Here is a 16,714-nt window from a genome sequence, read left to right on the forward strand (position 1 = left end):
AGTGCACACTGCTCGTTTCGTCTCTAGCAGTGGCTGTTGGTCAGTTTTCTGGTGGAAGAATATCCCTCCTAACTTTGTGTACAGGTTTATAGGCCAACCTGTGCTTTAGGATGGTGAATAAATTCCTTTCTGTCTCCCATAGTCAGTCAGGAGAATCCTTGAAAGATAAGATTAATACAATATAAATATGGTGTTTACAAGTAACTGTCATCCAGTTTCTTTTCACATTTCATCATAACTTGCATCACAAGCTCAGTCTGTGTGTTAACTGTTCCATTCTGACATGCCATCTCTTCAATAAGTTAGTTAAACTTCAGTTTATAACGGTTTACATGTCTTTATTCTGTTACAGTGTTTAAAAATTATTAAAACATTTCATTTCCTATATAAACATTTGTAAAATGTTCAGGCAAAATGTAGTCATCCCCAGATTATAGGCAATCTAGAACCAGTATTTTTCTTTAAACAGAGTAGCTCTATGGCTTCTTGATATTTTCTTGGAAGGTATGCATGAGTAAATAGTTCATCTGTTCCCTCCAGCTCTGTGTTCATATGTGTAAATTGCGTAAGAATTGTTTTAGGAAGAATGTCTAACCTTTGATCTGGGAAACACGAAATTGTAAGTTGTGCACCTGCAGATGTTGCAATACTCTTAGTTGCTCTCAGTTATGAACATTCATTATTAGAAACATGAAAATGTTTATTTGATTCATTCTTTTAGCTTTTATAATATATATTTTTGAATGATACAGTGTACCATAACAGGTATTAGGTTCCTACAGCACATTCAAGGGTATAGTGTGCATAATTAATTACTGTGTTCAGTTTTGGGCCCCTCGCTACAAGAAGGACATGGAGGTGCTTGAGCGGGTGCAGAGAAGGGCGACGAAGCTGGTGAGGGGCCTGGAGAACAAGTCCTACGAGGAGCGGCTGAGGGAGCTGGGCTTGTCCAGCCTGGAGAAGAGGAGGCTCAGGGGTGACATTATCGTTCTTTTTAGGTACCTCAAGGGAGGCTGTAGCGAGGTGGGGGTTGGTCTGTTCTCCCACGTGCCTGGTGACAGGACGAGGGGGAATGGGCTTAAGTTGAGCCAGGGGAGTTTTAGGTTAGATGTTAGGAAGAACTTATTTACTGAAAGGGTTGTGAGGCATTGGAACAGGCTGCCCAGGGAAGTGGTGGAGTCACCATCCCTGGAAGTCTTTAAAAGACGTTTAGATGTAGAGCTTAGGGATATGGTTTAGTGGGGGACTGTTAGCGTTAGGTCAGAGGTTGGACTCGATGATCTTGAGGTCTCTTCCAACCTAGAAATTCTGTGATTCTGTGATAATGTACTCTGCTTTCAGCCAGTTACTGGGATTGTCTCTACAGAATTGGGGTTGAATCTGAAACCTTATGAAATTGTATTTTGAAATCCCTTGTAGCTGTCATTTTAGCACACAGTATACGAAACTATCATCTAAGTTCTTGCTTAGTCAGTGCCTGATTATGAGTTATCCTGTGGGCCCAAGTGGAACATAGTTTTGGATCACAGAAAGTGAAATGAAGGAAAACCTGTATCGGACAACACTTGAAGACCAAAGTAGCTGTCTCAAGAGCAGTGTGTTCTAGAAGGTCTAAAAATCTCTTGCTTTTTAGATGAAATTATTTTTATTCACTTCAAGAACTTTGCTGGTACTTGTGAGGATTTAAAACTGTTCTGTTTTGTTGTGACTTTATTTGTATTGTGCAAAGATGTGCATGCCATTTCTGTTTGTACAGTTTTACCTACTTTTTTTACAGTTTTACACTGCTTCCCTGCCTAGCAAATCTCCATGAATATTTAGGATGGAATTGCCTGTTCATTCCAGAATCTAATTCTGAGAAATTACCAGACTGTTGTTACCTCCCAGTTGTTTACTGTGACTAGTTTGCACAGATGTTTCTCCTGTGGTTGCTGCAGTGTCTTTTTTTTTTTTTGTGTGTGTCTCTGTGTGTGTATTCTTTCTTAATATTATTATTGATGATATTCACACAGTTGTGAATTTTGCTTCATCGTGGATGGAAAGCTTTTTCTGAAACACAAAACAAGTTGCATTCCTGGCATCCCTTTAAAACAGGAAAGAGAGATCCCTCATTAATAATGAATTTTTAGTTTTTCCAGGACTTTTGCCAGTGTAGACTTGTAAGGCAGTAGAATTTTCTGTGAGCAGTTTACTTTACTCATCAGAATAGTGATGTTAATAATGTTGCAAACAGCTGCTGGGATTTTATTCTCTGTACTCTACTGTTTGTTCTTGACAACCTTATGCCCAATGTTTTATGAACAACATTCTTCTGTTTCCTTTTTATCCACTTTGATATCAGAACAAAAATTCTTCATGCTTCCATTTCTCTAACAGTCTGTTCAAAAGGTAAGAATAAGGCTTTGCACCTTAAAAATAAAACAATTTGTTAGACATCATCCTCCCTCTGCTTTACCTCTTCTGGTGGTGTCTCTTTCATTTACAAACAGGAGATAAAATTTAATCATAGCACAATAACTTCCCTCATAGTGCCTGCTAGTACTAGTGGTGCTGTTGTTCTTTGTTTATGTGTCTCCCTATATTTCTGCTTAGCTTTCAGCCTTTTGCTCAAGAGGTGGCCAGTCAGAAACAAACATACTGAGTAGTGGAAAAAATGCATTATTCTTATTAGGATGAAGAGAAATTGATACTACTTCAGATACTTCTTTTTCCTTTCCATGTTTTACATTGCTTTTCTTCATTCTTCAGTGCCACACAAGCCATATTTGAAAATCTTGGCTTTGTGTGTTCCTTAGCATAGCTGAAATAACATATGTCAAGCTTGTTTGTATTCAGCAAAGGCACAGCATTATCTTTTTTTCTTGGAAGAACTGTTTCACTTTGCTGAATTGCAGGATAGAGGATTTCTTAGAACAAAATAATTAGGATAATTTATGTATGAAAGGTTAATTAAACCACGCTCACCAGTAAAAAGCTACAGCAAAGAATTATGTAATGAGTGAGAAAATTAGGCCTCTGGTTTAAAACTGAATGCCTCTAGATTACCTTGAATGTGACAGAGGTCATTGCAGTCATTAGTCCTAAAATAATTATTAAGACTAAAATTACTACAATCTGGTCTATGAAGAACCCAAAACCTCTTGGAGATGTCAGAGCTGAGTCATCAGCTCTGGATATGGTTACGTAGTGTTTCATTGTTGATTATTATAAATTAAAATCCTAGTATTTCAAACTGTCCTTCCTCAAGGTCACATTCATGTACTTAATTTTAAGCAGGTAAATCTCTTTTCTACAATTGGACTTCTCCGTCACAAAACCTTTAACAGGTAACTTGGCAGAACTGGAGGTTCAGTGTGTTTTGCTTCTGGTAGTGAAACTTCTAACCATTTTCTTTCTCACTCTTAAAATTGCTGTACGAAATAAATTTGGAACCATGAATAAGACAATAAGAATCCAATTCTATGTTGGGATGTCATAGCTTCTGTCTCTTCAAATCGTTTTTGAGAGCATACAGTGTAACGAGATTGTCTCCTAATGCAATAAGTTACAGTAAGTTGGAAGACAAAAACATTCCAAACTTAAACTTCTCTGTGTGGTTTTGGTAGCTTAGTTTACCTTGAGTACTTGGTGAATCAGTAGAAGCTGTCTTTGGATGCTGAGCCTATCCAAAAGATCTAGTAAAGGAATTCACATCCAAATCTTGTCTTGAGAACCAACAGATCTCTCAGCTGTTGTTTGTGCTATGCATTTTCTTCTGCCCTATCTATAACGGCAGCAGCATCAAAAAGATTGTTTTACATTTTTATAGCTGTAGGAGTCTTTACCTTTAGTGAGTTTTCACGTCGATGCACATTGGTGCAGAACACTAAATGAAAACATTTCCTTCAGCAAGAAACCTGTCAGCATGTAAGAGCTTAAAAGACTTCTGTTTTCTTTTCTGTTCTAAACAATATTTTCTACATCTATCGCAAAAAAAAAAAATTTTGCAGTAAGATATTCTGTAAACTTGATAATTCATATCCATCTCGTGTAATTTTGATAGGTATATTTCATGCTGTGTTCTATGATTAAAATGAATAGTTGCCATGGTTAGGATTATACCATGGAAAATAACCTCTAAATAAAGTAAACGAAGTCCCAGTGATCAGTTAAAAGCTTACATAAAATCTAATTTAAGAAAGCTAATTTGCAGAGAATGTTACACTTATTTAATAAATTAAGAAAGAAGTTCCAAGAACAATTAATTTACATAGAGAAAATTGAACTTCAGACTAGCTTACAATTCTTGCTCTATTAATCTATTATCAGGTGGCATAATCAGTAATCTCATTGATAAAATTAATATGAAGACTAACATATAAAAATGTGTAATTGTTTTTTCCAACAAGATAGAAAATATTTAGGTAATTTTGCAATTATGAAATTGTGATGAGGGATATTTTCTGAGTACAAACATAATGAAGTTAATACTTTCCATGTAAAATGAAATAGCTTTTTCCCTTGGCATCTGAACTACAAGCAAGAAAACAGAAAACAAAATTAAGTTTGGTCTGACTAATTTTTAATGTCTGCAAATAATTTTAGTAGTCTGTTCTGTTCATTGAAGAACATGAATATTTGTTTGGCTCTATTGATTTTGAGTGCTAATACATGTTTTAAGTGTTCTGTGTATCTATACTCACACAGGCATATGCTCACACATATGAGCATGCATATTTAGGTACTGGTAGATAAAAATTATTCCTAAAATTAAATAATGTTTTCTATGTAAGTGGCAAACTGTAGCTGCAGTAAGTTTTAGTCACATAATCCTGCCCCTAATGTAGAAATACAGTATGTACATGTTGATGTTATAGAATACTAATAGACAATAATAACAGTAGTCTTTAATAAATAGTCATATATATATAATATATATAATAGACTTCAGTAAATAGCTGATCCTAGTGTAATGCTATCTTTTGCAGCTTCGTAAAGCCATTATAGATCACATCTCAGACTCCTTCTTAGATACCACCGTTCCACTTCTAGTTCTCATTGAAGCTGCTAAAAATGGAAGAGAAAAGGAAATAAAAGAATATGCTGCTATATTTCGAGAACATACCAGCAGACTTGTGGAGGTACGTTTTATGGACTTGAATTTTCTTTTTTGTCTATATGGTGTAAGTGACTTGCCAGTGCAACATTCCCTTTGCTTCCAGATACCATGAAATCAACTAAGTGTGGTATTTCAGGTAAGAATACATTAATGGCCTAATATGCAAAAATGCTCATTTTTTTTTTACACAATGGTATGCGGTGAGATAGTGGATTTTGTGGCATTGGCAATTCTATTTTATTGCATTAAAATTCTGTGGTGGGGAATTCTTCTTTGAGAAATTAGTGTAAGCCTTTCCACAAAGATGCTGAGTGGGAACTTGATCAAATGTTTGACTTTAGGGAGTAATAGCTTGAAGTGGAAGCCTTCTAAGACATGATAGACTAATCCTACTCTGTGTACACAGTATATACCTGTCTATGTATATTTATGTTATGATTTAATATGGTGTCTACAGTTAGGAGTGCATACTTTTAAAAAATTTAAGTAACTGGCTTTGAGAGAGACTGCACACAGACCCACCTCCTATTATATAATCAGTTACTTCAACTTGTCACTTTACTAGTGATTACATTGGGTACTGATATTCAAAATGAACATAAAATTGAAGTTACCTTCTGGATATCTACTAGAACTGAAATATCTTATTTGAAAGTTGCTTGTATCGATTTAGAGTACTTAACAATATCTTTCAACAGCAGCTTGATGATATATATTCAGCAGCATTTTGATAAACTGGGCTGCTAAACCTGCAAGCAAATTAGTTAGATAGTAGTTCTACTACATCTGTCAACTGCTGGCCTACCAGAAGTAAAACAAAACAAAAACAGAAAAATATTAACAGGTAACCAAGTTTTCACAGAGGGACTTTGTACGTACAAACAGATTTATCTAATTTCTAAGAAGAAATTCAATAATTTCCAACAATAGCAGCAAAGAAAAAGAATTATGGCAGCTCTTTTGTAGAAAGTGGAGTACCAAATAATTTGATATAAATACAATAGCATTTAAATACATTATATTGGAAAGTGGAAGCATATTTTGTTTTTTAGCATCTCAAAAGTTGGTAAGCACAAAATATGTATTTTTTAAAATGACCATAACAGAGCACTGAACTTCTGCTTTAATTTGCCAAGTAATACAATATGTAGATAAAATGAGATCTCTTACAGATCTCTGGTTTTGAAATACAAAGTTGGAAAACTAGTCATGTATGTCATTGCAGAGTTGGGCTTCATATTCTTTGCAATTGAGAATAACTTAAGTCACATATTGAGTGCAAGTGTATGCCTGACTGTGGAATACTAATGGACATGATAATTAAAGGTAAAATGCCCGAAAAGCTAAACAACTAAATAAAATTAGTTGCCAAGAATAACATATGACAGTAACAATAGTAGAAAAGACTGGTAGGTGAGGTAGATGAGACATCAGACAACGGCAATGTAGCTATGAAGGCAGTTTTACCATCTACATGTAGTTGTCACGTCCAAGGAGTTCTGATGTGGGCACAAGATCATACAGCAGAGGCCAACAACTGAAGTGTGACAGCCCATGTTATTAAATAAAAAACCCACCTTTTTATTAGAAAAAGTATATATGTATTTGTCAGCTGCAAATAGATGTTATGGAACATATGACATCTTGAAGCTTCTTGCAAGGGCTGAGATCTGAAAACCATCTCAGATGCTGGCAATCCCTAGTTTCTGTCTTAGAGAACAAAAGCTAAGGAAAAAAAAATACAATCTCACTGTTCTTTCTGAATGTAAGACACTTAAGGACTGGATCAGGGTCCATTGTAAACCTTGGACATCATAACATCCTGTGGTAAAGAATTTCACAGCTTGGTTATGTGTTGTGCAGAGAAGTATGCAAGAAACCCCTACCTCATCATTTAGTTTGCTGTACCTGAATTCTCATATCAGAAGAGAAAATGAGCACCAGTTCCTATTTTCCTTCTCCATGCCACTTACAGATCTCTGTCATATGCCTGCTTAATTTTCTGTTTTCCAAGCTAAGCGTTACTTTTTAAGTTTTAAGACTTTTTTTTTTTTTTAAGTTTTAATTTTTGGAAGCTGTGAAAAGATCACCTTGCTACCCTCTACGTGCCTTTTCCAGCTCTTCAGTATTGCTCAGGAGGTGGTAGATTGGAAGTGTGTATGCTATTCAAGATAAGGGGAATACATGGATTTATACAATGCTTTCGTGATGTTCTCTGTTACCATAACGTGATAACATATGCTAACAGTATTTCTTAGACCACTGATGAACACAAAAGTCCAACTTTTGCAGAATTTTATATAATAATCCCCAAATCATTCTACTGATTAGCAGTAGTCTGCTGAAGTCCATCATGTATATGTAATACTAGATTTTTTTCCCCAAATTAATTTTGTTAGATTGAATTTCATCTGCTACGTTGCTGTCTCATCATCTAGTACCCTGAAAGTCCTTTGGCAAATCTTCATAGTTTGTTCTTTTATTTACTACATGGAATGACTCTGTAAAAGATGAGACAAAAAAAAAATAATACAGGTTAATGCAGACACTGTGAACTCAAGGAAATTTCTGGCTTACAGCTTTCTCCCAGTTTCCACCAGATTTGTTCCTGAGCTTGGGAAAAAAAAAAAAAAAAATCTTATTTATCAGCTATGAATTGCTGGTTACTCAGCCACACTGATTTTTAGTAAAGCCCAGTTGTTTGTCCAAGAACAGAAGAACAGGATGAGGAGGAGTGGCAGGATCTACATGCCTGCGTCTCACTATTGCATGCACAGCACAATTAACAATCCAACTCTTTCCTGGCAACCGTAGGGAGTGCCTTTTCAGTTGCCTGAATGTAGGGAAATAGATCTGTCAATTTCTGCTTGGCTTTAACATTGCTCTTATAAAAGATATTTATGGTCTAAGAAAGCTTTGTAACTATTTCCTTTTTATCCATGTAAAGGTAACCTTTTGCAGTTGAAGATATTTGCTGTAAAATAAGACACAGGTACCCTCTGCTAAAATTTAATTCTGTCCAAACAGAAATTTAAAAAAAATATATATAGTGTTTTTTTTATATTTTTTTTCTTGATCAAGTCTAGAGTTCAGCTTCTCTAAGTCTCTTCGCTAAAATAGTGTTTCAGGTTTATCCCATTCCATCTGAACATGCTCCATACACATAAAACTTTGCTTAGCTAGGGTCATGATGTTAGTGTTGCACCAATGAGTATTTTGATGATATCAATTCAAAAATGGAGACAGGACAACACACTGTAACACAGGATTGATAGTGCATTTTCAAAATAATCACCCATCATTTCAATCAAGATAGCTTTATTATTTTAGTGTGCCTTATGTAAAAGTTGATACACATTTTCATTCTGTACAATTCTGTGTCAGTTCTAAATGTTGCTGCTGTTGCTGGATTGGTAAAATCATCAGTGTTTCATTTTATCTCAGCGATAACTTTGCTTGCAGAAATTAGCAAAATAAATGTTTGAATCCAGTACAACAAGACCTCTGTATTTGTGTATCCAGATATCCAGTCACACAAAAATTGATTTTAATATTTCAGCCATCATGTCCAATGGTGATAGATAATGCAATGCATTTGATGTTACAGCATTTGGATATAAGTCCATTTTTAAGTAAAACATGCCACTGATTTATTTTTTTTTCCAATTTAAGTCTTAATTACTCAGTTCAGATTAAAATAATAATCCTCTCCCTGTACCAGGAACTACCAGTATCACTTCACTCATTTGGTTTGGTTTGTCTTCTAAATAGAAGGAGTCAGATTTTCTGAGATTGATTGTGTTGGTCTTTTTTCAATATAAAGCCTTATTTATCCCATTTACACTTAGCCCAAGATAATGATTTCCCAGGGAAGATTTATCTTACTAATAGTAAGTGCCTGTCTCTCCTTTGACTAAATGACTAGTTTAGACTGGGTGTCTAATTTCTAGATAGCTGAAGTGAGGTGAAATGAATTGTACCTTGAGAGGGGAGTGTTTGTTTCTTTTAAGACATATGTTATGTTACAATTTCTTGTGTTCCATATAGCAGTTTTTAATTGAGTATCTCTTACCTCTCAGTGCATTTTTTGTATCTACGTCTGAAAGATCAGGGATGTTTGAATAGTCTGAGACTGTAAAGTAGACCGAGTTGGACATTAAAGGTTCATATTCTCAGTTTTCTCTAGCACTGAATTTGATATGGGAAACTAGAAGTACTTTATGAAATATGAAGAGATTTTCTGTGGTTTCTATTTTAATCAGAAAATGAAAATTTCTCCAGTATAAACAAAAAGTCTTGAGAAAGAGCATGTTTTTGTTTTTTTTTCCTCTCTGAGTATGAAATCTTAATTAATCTAAGCTGTTGCCTGTTTCTGTAAGTGCTGATAGTCTGATTGAAGAAAAAAATGGTATCTTCATAAGCCAGTGACCATTGTAAATGAGCTTGAGGATTCATGTTTCTTACACACGCTTATCTTCTGACTTAGCATGTGGAAGTTTACAGTCTTCCTTTAAAAAATTCATTTAAAACATAACAGTGTGATACAGTTCAAAAGTACGTATATAAGTTTAGTGAAGCGTGAGATATCAGTGAAATGAGAAGACTGAACACCACCCCACATCTGGGGCAATGATGTTTCCAAAGTAGTAGCAGCTACAGGTGCTACTTCTTTTCCATGTTTCTTACGTTATCTTTCTCCTGAGATTGTTTACTGTTCCTTGGTCTTAGATGAGAGGTTTTAGCTTCTGTTAAAAAAGTGCAGGGACACTTGAGATGTTACCTAAACTTACCAGAAATATTAGCTGGTGCTTTTTGGGCAGCGTTAATATTTAAAAAGCTCAGACACTGGCAAGGTATTTGAGATTCTTCCTCAGTTAACATCTTAGTGCCATCAACAGCTATGCTGTACTTGCACAGAGCTGAATCTCCTGGTTGGAAATGTGAATACTGTATTCATATGTATGGAGGAAATGAAATAGTCCTAGTTACATGGTTTAAAAAAAAACAAAAAGGAAAAAAAAAAAACCAAACAACTCTTTGGCTATTACATTGAATACTTTCCATATATGAAATAGAGAGTCAGCAGCTGAAGTATTTTCATGAGTATCAAAGGTCACTTTAAACATTCTTCATATGGAGGTTGTTCTGTGCTACTGTACCTTATTTTGCTCATATACTGCATCAAGTATTTGTAAGACTGAATATTGATTATGTGATATTGAGAAACTAGTACATGTTGTAGAAAGAAAAAAACAACCATATTTGGGTTAAGATTTTGTCTATACTCAGTCTTTCTGAGCCTTGGCTAAAAAAAAATACTTCCAAAAGGTATGTTTTGGTTAGAAAATGATTTTTATTAATAGCAATTCTTTAATATATGCATTAATGTTGATACAAACATTTCAAAAAAATAAAAACTAGCTGCTTTGCAATTTCACACATCTAGGTTGTGATTCGAAATGCCTTTTCTTTCAAAATGTTACAATGAAATTGCAAATCTAATTGAAATACTTGGTTATGGAAACATATGGAAACATTTTCGAACACTCTTATAGGAAATTTCAGAGTTGGTTCTGTACTGAATCTGAACAAAAACGCTACTTAAAATTATGCAAATTAACACAAAATTATATTAAAAAGCTTAAGGGAACTTGGTTGTACTTTTTTTTATTATCCCTGGCAAGACATGCCTATTTTTAGTGAATATTGTATTCTGCCTTGTGTTTCGCTTCTACCAGAGGTGAAAACAACTTCTGGTATTGAGAGAACAATTATGTGATGATGAACAAATGATAGGCAAAAGGAAAGACTGAAATTTCCTGTCTGCTCAAGGAAAAAAGTAGATCTTCTGTAACTAGAAATTTCTTGTTTGGGAAAGCAGATAGGCTGTTCTCCTGAGCAGATATATCAAAGAGATGTATAGCTTTTTGAGAGGTGAAGTGATAGGCTGGGTGAACTTGAGATTAAAAAAGGAATTTGATGGGAGCAGTGAGGAATCCTCTGATTATCTTTTCTGTTGGCACAGATGCAAATCTCCCACTGCAGTGTTTAAAGGTCAACTGTACCGAGCAGAGGCTGAGAGATGTAATAGGAGAAGTGGAGGCAATGATGAAGTGAACTTCATGTTCTTCATCCTTTTCTACTTAGTACACAAATGTATCATTCTTTGTAGCTTGTTCTAATAATACTGACTTCAGATCTACTACTCTGATACATAAACTTGAGGGTTTAACCTGTTGTGTAATTCTTTTTTTTTTTTTTTTTCTTTTTTTTTTTTTTTGGTCTTGACTGTGTTCTGATTCACAGTTCTTCAGTATGCCAAGAAATACTGATTTCTGTGAATTAAGGATTTCTAAGGTGATACATGTTACTAACAGTGGACAATGACAGACAGCACATATATTTAAGTGCATACGTTAATGTATTGATATACAACAGCAGGCGCATGCAGGACATAGAGTTTGTTGTTGAACAAGTGAGTTGGTTGGTATAAAGTTTTCCAGTGCAGAAAATCCAGCACATCTATTGAAAATTAATTCTCCTTAAGAAATCAATATGTTAAAACGATGCTTTAAATCCTAAAGACCTAAAGGAGAAAACATCTGGATGTAGGAATAGAAGGTATTTTGAGCAAGTTTGCTGATGACACCAAACTTGGAGGAGTTGTGGACTCGAATGAGGGTGGAAAGGCCTTGCAGAGGGATCTGGATAGGTTGGAGAGCTGGGCGATCACCAACCGCATGAAGTTCAATAAGAGCAAGTGCTGGGTCCTGCACCTGGGACGGGGAAACCCTGGCTGCACGTACAGACTGGGCGATGAGACGCTGGAGAGCAGCCTAGAAGAGAGGGATCTGGGGGTCGTGGTAGACAGCAAGTTGAATATGAGCCAGCAGTGTGCCCTGGGAGCCAGGAGGGCCAATCGTGTCCTGGGGTGCATCAAGCACGGCATCGCTAGTAGGTCAAGGGAGGTGATTGTCCCGCTCTACTCTGCGCTGGTGCGGCCTCACCTCGAGTACTGTGTGCAGTTCTGGGCACCACAGTATAAAAAGGACATGAAACTGTTGGAAAGTGTCCAGAGGAGGGCTACAAAGATGGTGAAAGGCCTGGAGGGGAACACGTACAAAGAACGGCTGAGGTCACTGGGCCTGTTCAGCCTGGAGAAGAGGAGGCTGAGGGGAGACCTCATCACAGTCTACAACTTCCTCGTAAGGGGCTGTCGAGAGGCAGGAGACCTTTTCTCCATTAACACCAGTGACAGGACCCGCGGGAATGGGGTTAAGCTGAGGCAGGGGAAATTTAGGCTTGACATCAGGAGGGGGTTCTTCACAGAGAGGGTGGTTGCACACTGGAACAGGCTCCCCAGGGAAGCGGTCACTGCACCGAGCCTGTCTGAATTTAAGAAGAGATTGGACTGTGCACTTAGTCACATGGTCTGAACTTTTGGGTAGACCTGTGTGGTGTCAAGAGTTGGACTTGATGATCCTTAAGGGTCCCTTCCAACTCAGGATATTCTATGATTCTATGATTCTATGATTCTTGAGTTCTATAAATATTTATAGAGAAATAATTTAGTTTTATTTTATTTTTGCTTGTTTAGCTAAACAAGTTACAGGATGCATAGTAACAAACTGTGCAAATACTGACAGAATCATAAAACTAGTTCAGGAAAAAAAAATGAAGATCTTGAATAAAACAACTTTCTGGCTCTTGTTACTTCAGCTACTTCTAAAACTAGCTTTTAAAAATATGAGAATGATGCCTTTAATGTGTTAGCAGAACTTTGCTTATTATTTTGGTCTAGGCTTAGCTTGCCTAGAGTAAGGTCACAGGCCCCTTACCTGGCGATGCTGACACTGTCTCTGGATAGCAGAACACAACAATGAAGAGAATAAAAATTACAGTTAAACTACTTTGCCACTTTAACATGATCAAACTGCTGTATATAGCATGACTGCAGTCTTGGATTGGCACGTTTATTATTTTAAATTTAATTATAAATAATCTTTTAGTTGTTTGTAGAGCCCTTTCTACTAACCTAGTAGCTGAACACAGAAATATGTTTGAACTAATGTGAGCCAAACTCATGTAAGTGCTCATCTTTCACAAAAAAAAAAAAAAAAAAATCTTAAAACTTAATGTTGATTTCATTTGTGTTCAGTAGCATATTGGAAATATGCTGGTCCCTCATCTTGGAAATAAAAATGAGGTAGATAAACTGAAGAAGGAGACAGAGAGGAAATGGAATGGATTTGTCATATGAATCAATGACGGAGCCTGGAATAAAACAAATATAAATGAATTTAGTTAGCTGAAAATCAGAATTAAATTCAGTCAAGAATGACCATGTACGTGTTTATCTGAAGTAATTCCTTCTGTTCAGAGACTTGTTAATAGGTGTGATTTCTCTAAAGAAATCGATTTATATTCCTGCTTATCTATACATGCATCAAGAAACTTACTACTTTTCATTCAATGCTATTGGAATCCCATTTCCAGTAAAAAAAAATAGAAGAACTTATATACAGTACAAATGAAATGTTTTCAGTGTTAAACTTATTAATCAAAATGTTTGTAAAACTCAGCAGGATTAAAATAATGTTATTTGGTAATGAAAATGAATCTATATTGACAGTAAATTAATAAGCGCATGACAAAAAACTTCTTTTCTCTTAGTGAGGCAAAATACAGTGCCAGTACCTCTTGAAATAAAGCTTTGTATATCTGCCTCTAGTGCAAAACTCCTCTACTGAACGTTAGTTTCAACATGGAATCTGCAACTTAATCTCGATAATTTGCTTTTCATATTCTGTACAAACATTAAATACCTCTTTTGAAATACAACTGGAAAATTATCACATAGTTGCCACTCTGTCTGACTTAATATGTAATTTGTAGATCTTCATATGTCAAATTCTAAATATACTGACTCAGAAAATTGGGTTCTGAGAGCAACTCACTGTAGTTCTGAAAGAAATTGGCAACAAAACAAAAATAACAAACAACCCACAAACAAACAAAAAAAATAAATAAAATCTTGTGCTTTCTAAGACCAATCTACAAGAAACAGCCTTCAAGAAGCTAGTATTCTACCTCTGAACATCCAGTAGGTAAGGGCTATGTTCCCTAAGTTAGTTTTCTTCTACTTGGAACTAACAATCATGGGAAGAAAACCACAATGGGATTTCTGAAAACCACCACCAACAAAAAAAGATTTGGCCACCCAAAGTGGCAAAAACACTTAAATAATTTCCTGGCAGATAGCAACTTGAAGTGAAATGAAATGTATCAGTCCACAATCACTGAATTTTTCTTTATGTGTTAAGGTGCTTCATACATGAAGTACTGACAGATTCAAGCTTCTTATTTGTTCCCATCCCCTTCAAAGATGGTAGGGAATTGAGGTATTCTCAGCACTGCAGAATCACCCATTTCTGTGGGTTTTCATCTCAAATTGGTCAGCAGTAAAAGTAACATCTGTAGTGGGTTTACGTGGCAAGGTTTTGGTAGCAGGGAGCCATAGGGGTGGTTTCTGTGAGAAAGATCTAGAAGCTGCCCCATGTTTGGGAAGGGCCCCATTGTTTTCCAGATCCGAGCCAATAAGCGATGTTGTTTTGCGCCTCTGTGAGAGCATATTTAAGACAGGGAAAAAACGCTGCGCCACACAGCAGCCGGGAGAGTCAAGGGAGTGGGAGAACAGCCTTGCACCAAGGTCAGTGTAGAAGGAGGGGGAGAGGTGCTCCAGGCGCCGGAGCAGAAGTCCCCTGCGGCCTGTGGTGAGGACCATGGTGAAGCAGGATGTCCCCCTGCAGCCCATGGAGTACCACGGTGGAGCAGGGTTCCACGCTGCAGCCCGTGGAGGAGACCACGGTGGAGCAGGTGGCCCTGCACCGACGGAGGCTGCCGCCTGTGGAAGACCCCTGCCGGAGCAGATTCCGGGCCGGACCTGTAGCCCGTGGAGAGGAGCCCACGCAGGAGCAGGTGATCTGGCAGGAGCTGCTGCCCGTAGGGGAGCCAGGTTGGAGCAGTTTTCTCCTGAGGGATGGACCCCGTGGTACGGACCCATATCTGGAGCAGTTCTGGAAGAGCTGCTGCCTGTGGGAAGCCCACGCCGGATCAGTTCATCAAGGACTGCATCCCGTGGGTGGGACCCCACAGCACAGGGGACGAGAGTGACCGAGAAGGAGCGGCAGAGAAGAAGTGCTGTAGACTGACCATAACCCCCATTCCCCGTTCCCCTGCGCCGCTCGGGGGGAGGAGGTGGAAGAGGGTGGATGGGGGGGGAAGGTGCTTTTGTTTTTTTTTTCCTTTGTTTTCTCACTTCTCTCGCTTGTTAGTTGTAGGCAATAAATCTTACTATCTCCTTATGCCGAGTCTGTTTTGCCCGTTACAATAATTATTGCGTGATTTTCTCGTCCTTATCTCAATCCTTGAGCCCTTTTCACATATTTTCTCCCCATTCCTCTTTGAGGAGGGGGAGTGAGAGAGCGGCTGTGGTGGAGCTCGGCTGCCCACTCGAGCGGAACCACGACAACATCTTAATGTTTAATTACTTGTTCTTTACAGTTGATTTTATTTAGCTGTTGAAAAACCCATTTTTGTCAGTTGCAAAACTCTACAACTGCATCTCTAGAGGTCAAACTGAGAGATTATTGGAACATCTTTGTTAACTTCCAAGCTATCAAAAGAAAGCAGAATCTTTTATTACTCTTCTTGAGAGCATAACCAGAAGACAAGAAACGTGGATGCTGTTGTGCACAGGTGTTTAGTTTTCAGACAGTTCAATGGGAAGGAATTTCATCCCAAGACACAAGATACAAGTCTGGGTGTTGTTATTCTTTCGCTAGCACTTTTCTTGTTACTGTTCTTCTTTTACCCATAACATACTTCCAGTTGTTTCATCTTATAGTTACATCTGTCTCAAAGTAGCAAATGAACACCCTCAGTTGAAGAGTGTGTCATCATCCCTGGTTTTCAATTTCTGTTTAACTTCTATCATTTGTGTGCATAACCACACACAGCAGCTGTCAGGAGGATGCAGGATCCTATTGTACAATGTGATCTGCAGACACAATAAAGTGTGTTGTTTGTTGTTGTTGTTGTTGTTGTTGTTTTTTTTTGCTTTAAAAATCTATATCTAAGTGTGAAAAATGAAACACCATATACAGATCATTATTGCATGGAAAAAAAAGGAAAGAATATTTGTTAGTACTTTGGAAGTAAAATCTACCTGTCAGCAGACTAGAAGGACGTTTTTTGTAAATAAGACAAGCACTTCTAAGCAGGTCAATATTTATGAATGGCAAATGGATTTTCATTACATTACCATACTAATTTCTAGGGTCAGTCTATTCTTGACAAATTAACTTTCTGCTCATATCTTACACGTTTTTGATGGTTTTCAGACTTTTACTTAGCTAGTTAACACAATGTTTTGCTTTTGATATGAAAACCACCTTTGGTTTGCTAATTTACATGTATCCTCAGTTGTATGGTTCTGAATAACCATTCAGTAGTCTTCTGTTTTTGTCCCACGTTCTCACTTCTAGGAGACCAATGTGCAGAATGCTTGTTCAGGCAGGATATAGTTAATGGCACATCCTTGAGATCAGGGTAGCT

At 37.0% G+C, this 16,714-nt stretch overlaps 1 protein-coding gene across 2 annotated transcripts in view; it reads left to right on the top strand.

Annotated features, from left to right (window-relative positions):
- The window catches only part of CTNNA3 (catenin alpha 3), a 464,394-nt gene that overhangs the window by 267,030 nt on the left and 180,650 nt on the right, over window positions 1-16,714 (top strand). For both annotated transcript variants that reach the window (XM_082765467.1, XM_082765468.1), the window contains exon 9: window positions 4,968-5,120. In XM_082765467.1, coding sequence (XP_082621593.1) covers window positions 4,968-5,120 — 153 coding nt within the window. The remainder of the gene's footprint in view (window positions 1-4,967; window positions 5,121-16,714) is intronic.

Source organism: Aythya marila (genome assembly GCF_965140915.1).
Source record: "Aythya marila genome assembly, chromosome: 7".
Taxonomy (NCBI): domain Eukaryota; kingdom Metazoa; phylum Chordata; class Aves; order Anseriformes; family Anatidae; genus Aythya; species Aythya marila.